Source organism: Oratosquilla oratoria, chromosome 12, assembly GCF_046742065.1.
Source record: "Oratosquilla oratoria isolate Oo_2021 chromosome 12, ASM4674206v1, whole genome shotgun sequence".
NCBI classification, from domain to species: domain Eukaryota; kingdom Metazoa; phylum Arthropoda; class Malacostraca; order Stomatopoda; family Squillidae; genus Oratosquilla; species Oratosquilla oratoria.
The window spans coordinates 25905050-25920430 of record NC_134788.1 but is presented as its reverse complement, the minus strand read 5'-3'; the positions used below and the strand labels follow the sequence as shown (position 1 = coordinate 25920430).

General features: G+C 41.0%; 1 protein-coding gene across 1 annotated transcript; it reads left to right on the top strand.

The window, feature by feature from the left end:
* The first annotated feature begins 7051 nt into the window (after positions 1-7051).
* On the top strand, positions 7052-8996 carry LOC143030617 (uncharacterized). The gene is made up of 3 exons (XM_076193781.1): positions 7052-7705; positions 8304-8422; positions 8754-8996. Exons 1-3 carry the CDS (start codon positions 7641-7643, stop codon positions 8993-8995), a joined length of 426 nt encoding a protein of 141 aa, XP_076049896.1. The 5' UTR covers positions 7052-7640; the 3' UTR covers position 8996.
* The last annotated feature ends 6385 nt before the right edge of the window (positions 8997-15381 follow it).

Below are 15381 nucleotides of genomic sequence, written 5' to 3'. Positions count from 1 at the left end.
TGTCCAGTTTAAATCCACTATAAAAAAAATAATCTCGAAAGGGGTATAACTATCTCAGCTGACTCGTTCAGTGTTTTACTCTTGTTCGGTCCTTCGCAAGGTGATTTTGTTTTTTCTTCAACTAAACAAAATCCCTTGTACTCTGAAGTGGTAAAAACTGGTCCGTTTTACCACCCGGGGTCGGCGAGGCTTTCGTTTAACACAGGGAATGGATGGATGGATGGTCATCATAAGTTTCTTGGCTAAGAATACCAGCGCAGTTACCCATTTCGAGAGATTCTGCTTAACGTTGGTTCATACAGAACAAGTTATCGGCAACATGGGCCTATTTCAGCAGACTTGATCAACAGCATTCGTATCCCATATAGTTGGAGGGTAAATATATGTATATATGTATGTATATATATATATATTTATATATATATATATACACACACACATATACACACACACCTCTCATGGCGCTGTGGTTAGAGCTCTGGCCTGCCACTACGGAGGTCCGGGTTCGACTCTCGCCCGGGGCTGAAATAATATCAGTATCGCAGCGCTGAGGGGTGTTACTCCAACTCTCGTGGGCGGGGAGTTGGGGTTGTGTGTGTGTGCAAGGTCATAGCATTACCCATAGATCGGACCTACGAGCTCTGAGCTCTCTTCCAGGAGGGAAATAGCTGTCGATCACGAGTCCAACACGTGATCCAAAGACCAAGTGAAAAGTGAATACACACACACACACACATATATATATATATAATGTATGCATGGTGTATATGTATATGTTCTGGCGGATCACAGATTGTGTCGACCCTATTTATCTAATGCCGTCTCCAACCCCCGACGAAGGTTGGAGGGTTTGGACCGGCAGCCTCGCCTACTGAAGCTGCTGGCTTCGGGCAACCGCATCGGAGTCCTGGAGGGCCTGGCGCCGCCCCTGGACCATCTCGCCCTCGACCATCAGCGCATTCCGCAAGGGGACGCCCTGGTCCTTGACCCGCAAGCTCTACTTGCTGTCCAGGTGAGTTGGGTACTACTTAACCCATTCAACTCCGATGACAAGATGTCTTGTCATTTGGTCAAATAAAACAAAAAATCATAAAACACCAAAATGTTTGATCAAACACCAGAAAAATATGACGTCAGTCCTCGCTTCGCTCGCAGCGAAGCGAGGATTGACGTCATATTTTTCTGGTGTTTGATCAAACATTTTGGTGTTTTATGATTTTTTGTTTTATTTGACCAAATGACAAGACATCTTGTCATCGGAGTTGAATGGGTTAAGGGCGAGGTAGAATTGGGCGAAGTCACATTTTTAGACTTGGTTCCCGTTTGTGGGAGTCAGGCAGGGGATTTCATTCTCTCGGGGTACCTGGGAGGGAAGGGAGAATCCACCACTGTTCACAAGTATAATAATATTCCCTCGGCCGATAAAGCATGTCACTACGCTGAAGTTTAACTTTTGTGTTACAAAGCTACGTTCAGTTTACTTCTACTTGTCGTGGATGATGTAAGTGTAATGCTATAATTAGGACCAGATATGTTTCCAATGCGGCATCCTAGCCTAGGCAGGGATAGCTCTGCGATTTGTGATTTGCGGTGAACGTGGCAACCTTTCGGTCCTTTGTACTAGGAATGTGTTTCTTTTTACAGCGTTTTTGACAAATTTTGTAAGTGAGCGCCATTCCTGCTCTATCGCCGCATGTGGAGCGTTGTTCATGTTTGTGTTGGTGTATGTCGTGAGTGTGTTTTTGAAACCTTCCCAGTCGGCCTGACTGTAGCGTCAGACTCGGGCTCACTGGGGATAAGGATGGGTGAGGTGGAGATGCGAAGGATTAAGGGTATGTGGTCTGAGAGTGTGGGGGCACCGGGTGAGAGAGTAGAGTTGAGGAAGAAAGCTCGGCTGTTGGAGAACACCAGGTCGGGCTTACCCTGCAATCCATGACCTATGAATGTGTGAAAGTCCGGACCTAGGAACTTCAGCCGGTGAAGTAAAGTAAGAGAATGCAGTTGCCGACTCACTGAGCTGCTGCTGTGCGTTCCAGGACTCCAGGCAGCATGCCTGCAGTTGAAGTCGCCAATGAAGAAGGTTGGGATTTTGTATGACATCACCTTGGCAATGTCAACAAAGGGGAGGAAGGGGATACGGGGAGGGCGGTAGAGGGTACACAGGAGGATGGGATCGCGAATGGTGCTCAACTTGATCGCGAGCATCTGCCCATAATGAAATTGATCAAGTATAGTTGCCTGGAGGGACTTCATGGCTTGAATGCAGACGCCCGAGTGCAAAGCAAGACCCCGACTCCAAGTGTTGAAGCCTCGAATCTTGGGAAGAGAGTCGGGGGGGCTGGATCACCCATCGAAGTCAAACAAATGACATCAGGACCGTGTCTGGCAATCTCTAACAAGGTGCTGGTCCTTTGTGGGTCCAGTCACGGACGTTCTGGTAGTACACACATAAATCCAATCTATCCATAGGAGTAGTTGGCTTCAGTGAGCCCTACTAACTGGAGTGAGTTTTTGGAAGGAAGTTTAGTTAGCTTTAGGGGCTTGGGGGGTAAGCACTTCGCTGTCGGAGGAGGATGAGGATGCACTATCGTTTGACTGGACAGTGTCTGGAGTAATGCTGGTGAAGGGGATTATGTCTCGCAGCGTCTCCTTTGTGAGCTTCGTCAGGTTCAACTTAGGCCTCCCGGTCGGGCTAGCTCGTGGTATGGCCACGCGGCGCGGGAGCCCGGAGGAAGATTTGTTTGCCCCTGACGAGGAGGAAGAGCGAGGGCTCAGGATTGGGGAGCGTGAGCGATTGCTACGTTGGAAGGATTCGAGTCTGGATGCCCTGGACTTGGAGGGTGATTGCCTTAGGTTAGGTTCTTGCGCAGCCTTCTTGGAGGAGGAAGTGGAGGAGGAGGTGGAGGAATCAGAGGGAGGGGGTGTGGAGGGAGAGAGGGTGGAAACGGAAGGAAAAACAGAGGGAGCGGTGGTCCGAAGGGTAGGGAGGGGTTGTCCCCACCCAGCCCCTTGGGTGGGGATGGGATGGGTTGCTGCTAGTTCAATGTGTCTTTCGTCTTTTATTCCATCCTTCATGAGGCTCCATCTAAGGCCCCGTGGACAGGACTTGTATTCTGAATGATTCCTTTGCACACACTCCAGAACCTCGGGCATTCCCGATTGCACGCTCCAGGGAACTTAGATCGTTTATCAAGGGACCTGCACTCTGGCCCATGTCATCATGGTCGGATCTTTACTCCAAATTTACACGTATGTGGCCATCTGTTCCTTTATGTGTGTGTGTGTGTGTGTGTGTGTGTGTGAAATTTTCCAGTGCCTGCATGTCGCACCTTCCCAGCAGCTCCTGAAAGATCCTGGCTTTGTCCCTCCATCATTAGTTTGTGGCAACACACCGCCACTGCTAGTTACCTCTTAGTGCTTATGGCATTGTTGTAAATTTAAGTTGTTAATCTTGGTCAAAGCAATTATGTATGTCGATTGTTATTAAAATACATATTGTAAATATTATGTCACATACATAGATGGCCATTATTTTGTAAAAGGTAATTGTATATAATATTATTTGCATACTCTTTACAAAGCTTTGATATATTTACTGTGTATAGTTTAATTAATAGCGGACGGCAATATTTAATTTGGAAATGTAAATTCCCATCTACAACTCAAACTTTATATAATCAAGTAGAAGTGTAATCTATGATAATTCACCATGATAACCAATATGACTTTCCCAAGAGAGCAAATTCATAGCATCCGGGAGAACTGTATTACGTGTGTAGCGAAAACATTACCTTAACTTATATTGCACACTTCTTCACCTTAACTAGTGATTCAAGGAACGTCAGTGAAATACTGTTGGTATATAAGCAAAACGACGGCCTCATCCAGTGTATGCCTAGATACACATTGTTTACATTGATTATTATGTTACGTACATGGATTTAAAAGGAGTAGCTTCACTGGGACCGTTAATGACAAAGTAGGAAAAGGGACGACTAAACGAGGATTAGGAATATGCAGTTGAATTATATCCTATGTCCACGTAGCATTTTTCTTCCCATATAACCGTATGGCCACTGCCCAGCAGTAGTAAAGGCGATGGAACTACAGTGGATTACAAAAGAGGAGCATGCCGACGAGAGACTTTTTGGTCCATAACTAGGTCGGATGCAAAAAATAAATAAACAATAATATTATATATATATATATATATATTATATATATATATATATATATATATATATATATATATATATATATATATATATATACATGGAAAAATTCCACCGTCCTCTATAAAGGGATAATATATATATATATATATATATATATATATATATATATATATATATATATATATATATATATATATATGATAATTTGTTCAGTGCGGCCTCTATGTGGGACGATAAATTGTAAGGTGGCCTTCATGCACGAAAAGGTTACCCTGTCTAGACGAATCAAGCTTCGAGCTGTTCTACATTGCACTGCCCATGCAGTAGACAGCCTAACAGTACTTGAACCTGCCTCTCAACCACTATATGGTGCAATTCTCCCGTAATTTTATTTTCTCTCTCAAAGACACATGTTCAGCGTAGTCTTTGTCGACTAAAACTGGCGTCACACCAGGCATTTCTCGCTAGCTTGCTACTTGCATTTGCTACTTCGTTTGAGCAGAAACTGTTTCGGTTACAATATTCTAGACCGTAAGAACATCTCAACAACATTCTAAGTTTAACTTCTCAGTTCGTCATTTAGCTTTTCATTGCATGACGCAAGAGTAATTTGACGTTCGGAAATTTGGAAAAAAAAACAATCATAATCGAAGTCGTTTCTATCCAAACGAAGTAGCAAAAGCAAGTAGCATGCTAACGAGAATCAGCCCAGTGTGCCACTACCTCAAGCCACACGAAACATTTGAGAACCTTTTTCACTTTAGTCTTTGGGCATCGCTTTTTTATGCTGTCACTTGCCAAGGTAATTATGCATGCTTTGTTGATGGTTGTCCATTTGTAATTAACAGGTAACTACTTTCTGGCTGTTCATCTCATTCCAGACAACCCTTACGCTGTTGGATATTAGTGGGAACCAACTGACAGAAATAGGTGCAGTGGGATTACTGACGAACCTACGGGTAGGTTGCCAGATGCTGGATAACAGGTAATGTATACAGTTTATGATGAAAGTAGAAAATGAAGGAAAAACAGTATAAGGCATCTTTTACCGGTTCGTATTCCTGATTTTACACCCGATTTTACACCTGATTTTACGTCCTTGGAATCTTCTGGAAGTGTGGGAGAACAAAATCGCTCAACTATGCGCAATTCACAGGAGCAACATGTTCCCCGAAGAAAGGGGAGGGGAGAGAATGTCGAGAATTTGGTGCCAGAAATTACTCGTTTGAACCGAGCTTTGGTCAGATGGTAACGACATTGTTTAGAATTAATTTCTTTAATGAGCCAAAATAAAAGAACGCGTAAAAACACAAACATTAAAAGAAAAGACAATCAAGAACACTTAAATAAAAACAAATATAACGATTAAGGTTTTTGTACACAAGATTAAATATACAAGACCTCCGTGACTACAAATGTGTAAAACATGAAAACATGCCTTGCGTGATAACATGATAAAAACAGGTAAGGAGAAACATGGTGTGTGGGCCTGTAACTGATATATAGAGGTAGAAATATATATACATACATATAATATCATGCTAACTACCTACTGTAGACATTCCCTATTCACAGGTGCTTCGAGCCTGTGACAATTTCCTTGGGGACACAGAACATGTCGCCAAAGTGGTAGAGAGGCTTGTGGTCTTGTGTGAGCTAGACCTTCGGGGAAACCCATTGGTGCGCCATCGGATGTACTTACCTCGTCTGCTTCTAGTTTCGGCGACTACGCTCGGTAAAATTTGCTACACACCATATACTCAAGACATCGCACACAATGCAGCCCAATAGTACCATAAGCAACAAAATGCATGAACAAAACAACAGAAATGGCGTGAGCACGTATCAAAAGTACCACCGAACTAAAACATCCCAACTCATGCCAACATGGAGATAATAAGCCAACACTTTCATGGATCACTATACTAAAATTAGCCACACGATTAGCCCAGGACCTAAACTGACGCAGCCTCGGACACAAACACAATTTCCCTTTGGATCACGCTACCACCTCATTGTGCCTACAAAGTACACAAAATTGCTTAAAACTAAAACATCTACTGCAGAACATACATTGGAGACCACAATATACCAAAAAACAAACCATTATTAACTACAAGTACAGCTATAAACACTGCATTGAAACTCAGACCTTGGAAAAATCTAATAAGAATATTTTTTGGTCCAGCTTCATACACACTAATAACAGTATCCACGGTGATGGAAACAACACCGCTTGACATTACGACCCTACAGGTTCCAAACAAGCTCCATTTGATATCGAACAAGTCTGTGCCGATTCTCCTTAAATATTGTGAGTTCGTCTGAGTGGAAACGACTTCGGTTACAATCTTTCGTTTTTTTTTTTTTTTTTCCAGTATTCAAATGTCAAATCACTTTTGGGTAAATCTTTAAGATTTACCCACCTTTGCATCATATATAATGAGAAACTAAATGATGAACTGAAAGGAGCTAAACCTTTATGAATGTTGGGCACATTGTTGTAGCGTTCTTAGGAAAGTCTGGGATGCTGCAAGCAAAGTCTTCTTCTAGCTGTTCAAATTCACAGCATTTGACGTGTAAGCGCGGTCACAGTTTTCAAACACAGTACCCGTCCCATGTCCACTCACCACTCAGACGATCAAACACAAATTGAGACTTCAGGATCGGGAGCGCACAGACACAACCTTAACATATCTGATTGGAATATTCTGTAGGGTTGGGCTGTGTATTTGTAATGAAACATGTCCTGCTTATATTACATAATACTGTGTTGCAGTAGTTTCTGAAGGCACTGAATCATTGAATTGTTTTCAGGTGAGGAAAACATACATCACCATCGGCACCGTAAAGTAGTAGCATCATTTCTGCTTAACCCCTTCCATACGGTGCCGCACACGTAGGCGTCATGGGGAGCGAGTGTATTCGCGAGGCTGCCATATCGGCGTCTTGATTATATTTATTGTAGTCGCCCCTCCATAATGACATTCTTTCTAATTCTTTTGTAATCGCATTTATCACTGTTACTGGACTGATGCATCACCTCACTTAAAGTTATTGCAGTTACTTTACAGAAACATGCATAACTTGCCTAGCATCATCATGGTTCCATACTGATAGTAATAATTATGTCGACTATATTCCCATAGGCTATTCACAGATGAGGTATCTTAGTTTTCTTTTCCTCGTCTGCTTTTCCCATAATATGTATTGTAGTGGAGTAGGTACAGAACATTGTTAATATTACTTGGACAAATCATCTGGGCTATGGCACAAGTCTGATATTTTGTCAATATTATTTTTTTATTAGTTGCACTTACCTTCATTTTACCCATGCAGCAAGATATTAACTTGTAAATTTTTTGTCCCGGTCATCTTTCCGATTGGATGTTGAATATTATGGGATTTTCCAACGCTTTGTCCCTCGCCTTTCCTGATTAACCAGTGACCTTGGATGGACGGACAATGAGTCAGGTCATGAGGAAATTTGTGAAGAATACTGAATGTTCCCGAAAAAAACAAGCGAACAGGTAAGAGTTGATAGGTGTTATAGTGTTACCAAACGGACCTTCCACGGGCTTCATTAGCGCTGACCGTTGAAAGTTCGTTTGAGTAAAAACGACTTCGGTTACAATGTTTCATTATTCTAATCTCCAAATGTCAATTTATCATTCCATCACATATTGCAAAACTGAATGATGAACTAAGGAGTTGTAAACCATTACAAATGTTAGACATATTGTTGAAATATTCTTGAAGGCTAGAGGTCTGTGAGCGAAGTCATATTCTAGTTATTCAAATGAAGGTTAGAGGTAGTATGTGGAAGGAAATTTGTAAAAAGCCTTTCAGTGTGCTTGCATGTGGGGAATTAAGAGGTTCTAGCTAGGTTGCTAATGGTTGTTATATGGACTCTAGTTTTCCTGTTGACTTGCAAAATAATGCTTCCCATCTCAGTATGCCAAAAGCATCCGGAACCCAATATCAATTGGCTTGATTTTTTTATATGCTACACTTGGACCAAGTAAGATCTTTTACTGATAATTTATTGTCATATTTTACATTACCACTCCGTGGAACATACTTTCTTTCTCTTTCCGAACCCATGTGTTACTCTTGTTACTCTTGCAGAATGTTCATGCCGAGGGCGGGTGATGTAGACACTGTACCGCGGGAACTGGTAGGCACATCAGGAATGAGCGACCAAAACTTTCTCATGTCTGGTCAGCAACATCCATCGACCATGCACGGTAAACGGATTATGTGTATAGAGCGGAGCTGTCACACCTTTCCAAACTACTTTAATGGGACTTCACAGTTCCTGTCCGTTGCCTATCCTCATTTTTCTATTTCCCTACTCTGTGTCTACATTTTTTTTTTTTTCAGTGCTATGTATGATCCAGGGATTCTTCCTCTGCCAAGGGATTCGAACCCTGACCTGTGCGTGCATAATCACGAAGCCAAGACGCTAGAAACTGGGCTTGGCTTCGTGATTACGCACGCACAGGTCAGTGTCCGAATCCCTTGTTAGAGCTTCTTAAGATTCACATACACATTCTTCGATGTCTTTCGCCCCTTCAGGTGTTGCTGAAGGGACCCGGTTCGTCCTGGGCGCTTTACGTCGCCCCGAATTCGACATCATCCTCCGTAACGCTTTGAACGCAGACAAGGACGATCAACAGGCGACTGACGATGATGGTGCGCGGGAGCCGAACGTGGAGTCTGAAGAGAGCGAGGTGCACCTTATCCCACGTCCCTTCTGGCGCAACAAGAACACACCGTCGTCATTCATGAAGTTGTCTTCAGTTAAGAGGTCCACTTAATATCTCCACAAATCCCACTCTTTCCTGCCGACATTGCAAAGTTTGACACAATGTTAAAGGGGGGTTAAAGTTACCAATGGGATAACTCAGGTGAGGTCGAATACTACCACTGTTACAACTACTGTTACTTGTATTACTACAACTACTACTTCTACTATTACTAATTTTCCTACCACTAATACTATTACTACTACTTTTTGCTTCTACTTTTCCTATTACTATTACTACTTCTATTGCTACTACTACCACTACTAGTACTACTATTACTTCTACTGTTACTACTAATGATAATGATAACAGTAATAAAAATGGCAATGGCTATAACGCTGGTTTTTCTCCCCATGCCCGCAGTTTACGAGACCGATAATCACAACTCGCACCAAAAAATAAAAAAGAAACCATACTTGGAAATGTAAATTACTTGCTTCATCTACCTGTATTTTTCTAGTAATGTGGAGTGTGTGTGTGTGAGTGATTCACCATAGTTTTCGATCACTTGTTGGATTTGTAATCCTCCTGGATGAGAACTCATGTATGCCCGATCAATGGATAATGATGTGACCTTACAACTCCTTGCCCACGTGAGTTGGAGTGCCGGCTCGCCGTGAAGCAAAGCCGAAGTTATTTAAACTTTTGGTGGGGGCTGGGCGGGCGTTTGAACTCGGACTGCTGAATACGCGGCTCTAAATGTTACCACTGCGATATCGAGTGGGCTATGGACTAGCTAGGATAGACCACCCGCTCGCGCGGGATCGGTAGTTGTAGGAGTGGAAGAGAAGTCTGTATGAAAATGAAAAAGATTGTTGTGTACGAAAGAGTCTTATTGTCACCGGGCGATATTTAGGGATATCTATTTCGCGGGGTCGTGGTTTAGGAAGAATGGGTAAGAGACTTGGGGTTGGAGGCTAGAATCAATTGATATAACCGTGAGGTTACTTTATGTATATTTATTCATCTTAACCTCATCCAACAAAGTTAGAAAGGGAGTAGGAGGCTATGGGCGGTTGGCCTACGGCAAGGCAATGGGCGATTACTGAAGCGTAGTCAAAAGATTAGATCCTATGAGCAGTAAAGTGGGCAAGCGTCAACGAAGAAGTCAGGCGGAAGAAATGAGATTTCCTCTGCCACGACCGGCCGGCGAAGAGTGATGGGCGGTATCCGTGTGTGGGCGTATGTGTGCGTGTGTGCTTTAGTGATTCACCATGGTCTAGGACAGCGTTTCTCAATATTACGTAACCTTTAAAATAAATTGCATGTCTAAAGGAACCCCATGCACAAAAAAAAAAAAAAAAACACCATATCTTTCTCATTTCATTTTCATCGTAATAATAGATTAGATAGGATGATGTCTATATTACATTATTACAATAACCAAGAATATGTTGTGCGTGTTTAATTATATTACGTATATGAAATAAAATAAAATATCAAAAGTGCATTAGCTTATCTCACTTGTTCTCGCGGAACCCTTAGAGACCTTTTGCGGAATCTTAGGGTTTCGGGGAATCCTGGTTGAAAAAAGCTGTCGAGGATGACGTTGAATTGAATTGAATTGAATTGAATTTTATTCGGATACAATCATACATACAATGAGTACAATACATACAAGACTCAATATTATACACAGTATATATAATTGTACATCCGAGGATGGCACAGAAACTCAAAAGACTTATTTCCACTGTGGTCCTCATATTACAATTAGGAGAGGATTATCATAGAAAAGCTAGGTTATACGAAGTGTAAATTAGGATTATTAGAAGTGTAAATTAAACATATAAACTATTTTCTTCAGAGAGAACAGTGTCTAAAAGATAACATTTAACTGATTTTTTAAAACTACTTTTAGATACAATTGATTGAATGTTGGTCGGTAAAGAGTTCCAATCAATAGCACCAGTGTATTTGAAAGTACTTTTCCCTAACGAACTGTTAAACCTAGGTACAATGACAGATGACTTACTAGAACGAGTTCTCAGGGAACGAGCATTTCTGACAAGTGTAAACGTATCTGACAAATAACTGGGACAAGAGTCGTTCACAATTTGGTGAACATGATTAAGCTTTAACTGAGCAACACGTTTCTCAACAGGTAACCAATTTAACAGTTTAAAATGCGTATAATCTAGATGAGTACGTGGATGAATTTTCAAAACAGTCCTGATTAGTTTGTTTTGACATATTTGAAGATTACTCTTAGGATTTTTGAGATAGGTTGCCATACCAGGAAGAACAAGCATAGTCAATATGACACTGAACCATGGCCGAAGCTAGTAACTTCAGTGTATCTACATCTAGGTATTTTTGTATTATTTCCAAAAATGTTGTTCTGGAGCTGAAACTTTTAATAATTTTTTGTGCCATAACTTCTCCCGACACATTTTGATCAATTTCTGTTCCAAGATATTTGACAACAGACCTAGGTTGAATACTAGTATCATTACATTGGATATTGAAGTTGTGAGCATTTTTGAGTTTTTGATTGGAGCCAAAGAGAGATTCTGTTTTACCTAGATGTAGAGACAATTTGTTATCCAACAACCAGTTGCTGACATTCAATAACTCTTCACTGAGTAACGTCTCAATCATATTTACATCTTTGCCAGAAACTAGTAAGGCTGAATCATCGGCATACAACAGCTGTTTACAGTTCACAGCAGCTTTCATGTCATTAACATACAAAAGAAACAAAAGCGGACCTAAAATGCTACCCTGTGGGACACCACATGTTATTTTAGCTGCTTTTGATGTTGAACCATTTACATTCACAATCTGTTCTCGACCTGTTAGATAAGACCTCATCCAATTAACAACATCTGATTTGAAGCCTAACGCTTGTAGTTTGAATAATAGAATATCATGATTTACAGTATCAAAGGCTTTCTGGAGATCTAGCATAACCATTCCACAGTTTGTACCTCTGTCAATTTCACCTTTGATGTAATCAGTCAAATTGATCAAACATGCATCAGTAGAATATGATTTTCGAAAGCCTGATTGTAAATCATAGAACAAGTTATTGCTTTGAATGTATTCATAAACCTGGTTATAAACAACTCTTTCCAAGACCTTCGATATAATACCGAGCACTGAGACTGGCCTATAGTTACCGGAATCTGTTTTGCTACCCTTCTTGTACAAAGGAGTAACTTTTGCTAATTTAAAATCTTTGGGAACTTTGCCCTGTTGAATCGAAGTATTGATTATGTGAGTGATACAGGGAGTAATCTGCTCAGCTGAGTCATTCACAAATCTGGCTGGAATATTATCTAGTCCGGTAGCCTTAGACCTGTTAACAGTCTTCAACATTTTATACACATCTACATTAGCAACCGTAGACAGAGCAAAGGTGTCATAGGATACACCCTGACTCCAATAATAATTATTAATGTGTTCTTGGCCAAAATGACCTGAAGGTACTGGTAAATTATTTACGAGGGTGGTAGCAATGGTGGTGAAAAAGGAGTTAAATTTTTGAGCCACCGCTACTTTGTCGAAAGTAACGATCCCATTAACATTAAGACCAATGTTACTACTTTTGGATTTTAGATTTTTGGAAGAACCTAACTGTTTGATTGTTTGCCATAGTTTTTTGGGATTGTTTTTGTTGGTTTGGAGAGAATCTTTGTAATATCCTACCTTAGCTCTGTCTACCATAACCTGAACCTCGTTCCGTAACTTCTTATACATAGCGAAAACAGATTGATCTTTTGTTTTCTTATACTCTTTTAAAGCCTTATCTCTCCTGTTGATCATTTTCAAGATGTCACCAGAAAACCACGGCTCGGAACGTTGTTTTATTCTGATTGATTTTACTGGAGCTAATTTGTCTAATACCCCCATGAACAGTGCTTTAAAATTATTCCAAGCTTGATCAACATCTGTACAATTGACGACTGAAAACCAGTTAACCTCGGACAACCTTTCGCAGAACAATTCCTTGCTGTAATGCTTAAGAGAACGAACTTTTATGGTTTTATGCTGATTGATTTGTTGTTTGGAAACTTTCCTGATACAATACGTTGCTCTATGGTCACTCAAACCAATATCAATTACTCCACTAGAACATATTTTCTGAACATCTGATACCAAAATAAGATCAATAACAGAATTAGCAGTGGCACATACTCTGGTGGGTTCTGTGATAATTTGTTTCAGATCATTCATTGAACAGAATGACTTTAGCGCATTATGCAGAGTATTCGAGGTTGATTCTACATGAGTATTCAAGTCGCCAGTTATAATCACTTCTTTGTTCAGAAAGTCTGTGGAATTGGAACACAAATCCTCAAGCTTACTATAGAAGTCATGTTGCCAGGGCGGTCTATAGCAGGCACCTACGAGGATAGGCTTAGATTTTGGCAAGAGAATGTTTATCCACAAAGCCTCTAACTCACTGTTCATGTCTGTCCGTTGCTCAAACGCGATGTCGTTGCGTATGTAGACAGCCACGCCGCCTCCAACCCGGTTACGATCTCTCCTCACGATGGTGTAGTTGTTGATCTCTACCTCCGGATCCGCTATCGTATCGTCCAGCTTGGTCTCGGTGAAGCATAATACTGCAGGGGTAGTCCTCCGGGTAATCTCTCTTACCTCGTCCAATTTTGACGTCAGGCTGCAAATGTTCAAGTGAACAATTTGTAGGCCCTTGCCCGACAAACAGGACAGCTTGGCATCCATCTCATCGGCCCTCACGGGGCCAGGGCATTGATGAATGTCGCCAGATAATAGCAAACATATTGCTATTATAACACTGTTGCTTCCGGGTTTGATGTTGCTTACCTCGGAAGTACACGAATGTGTTCCGACCCTGACCTTGTTGCTGCGCTTGGTAATGGAAGAGGGCGATAGTAGGTGTTTGTATATAGTCCATCGGCCAAATCCAAAGTGTTTGCAACAGCCATCACAAGTCAAATAGTTCTCAATCCGATCTTTAACCTTATGGTCGTATTTTGGAACCTCTGAACTTCTCAACCGACCCGAAAAGTTGATGAAAATCACTAATACCTGGAGGGCCAAAATGATGCCAACTTTACCCTTCATCATGATGTTATATATTCGAATAAAGTACGTACGTTAGGTTATAACAAGGTCTAAATATACAGGTCAGACCGTTTGAATTCTTGTGCGCAGCTTCTGACGTCATTTGGCTGAGTCCATTTTCTCTTTATGAAACACTGAAGAAAACTGTGAAACGCCAAGGAAGACAGGGACTATAATATCTTATATATATATATATATATATATATATATATATATATATATATTATATATCATATATATTATATATTCATATATATAGACAGGAACTATAATATTTTATATCATATATATATATATATTTTATATCATATTTGTCATAATATAACTAATTGCTTGGAGCGGTGCGAGCGAAGGCAAAATCTTTCCTAAACGCTGCACCAGCTTCAACTGACAGCTATAGGACCCGCCAACCCCACTTTGAACAGCCAGGTGACGTTCACGGGCCCGCTGCGCCAACTCCCTCGAAATTCGGTCGGAAGTGGTTAGACCTTATATTCTTAGATCTTGGGTTATAATACAGCTGACGACATGAAGCTAGAATTATCTTGGACGAGGCATACAGATCGAGTTCCATAAACACCGTATTGCTCGCGGTGGATGCGAGGGAGGGGGAAGAGGTTAATAACTGGGAGGTTAATAACTGTTGATCACAAGTCCAATGCGTGAGGCAGCCATGATGCTTTGTGCGAGGGACGCTTGGTCGCTTGGGTTTGTTTACGAAATTGGGTTTGTTTACAAAGTTGGATTTACGGGATTTCGCTTAGATGATACACTTCACTTTCACTCGATTGTGTCTTTGTTTTTGTGCGTGTGTGTACTAATTTATTGAATAAACTCTTCAATAAACCTTAAATACGGAAGATAAATACGGAGCACTGTGAACGCGTCTGACCTGACCTGACCTGACCCCCCCCTGATTAACAGCTGTTACCTCCCGGATGAGAGCTTAGATCTATAGGTAGTGTTCTGATCTTTCGCATATCCCCAACAACTTAATTTTTTTCTTTTACATCAAATAAAACAATTTTTTTTCATTAATACTAGGCATGATGTAAAATAGATACAGTAACATCTCACTGTGCACACTACGCTCTTAACTTTGCATCTACCCTCCTCCACTCCTTAATCGTTGTTAGTTCGCTGGCTTCATTTAATGTTATATATTGAGTCTTCAATTATAGTTATGAGCTATATTTTCTGGTCTTCTTTATTCTTCGGGTTGTCTATCATTGTGCAACTTTGACTGGTAGTCGTTTGGTAATCTTTGCCCATAGTTTGTCAGCTGTAGACATAAAAAACGTTTCAATGTGTCTTCTCAACAAAGAAAACTTAATACTTGGGGA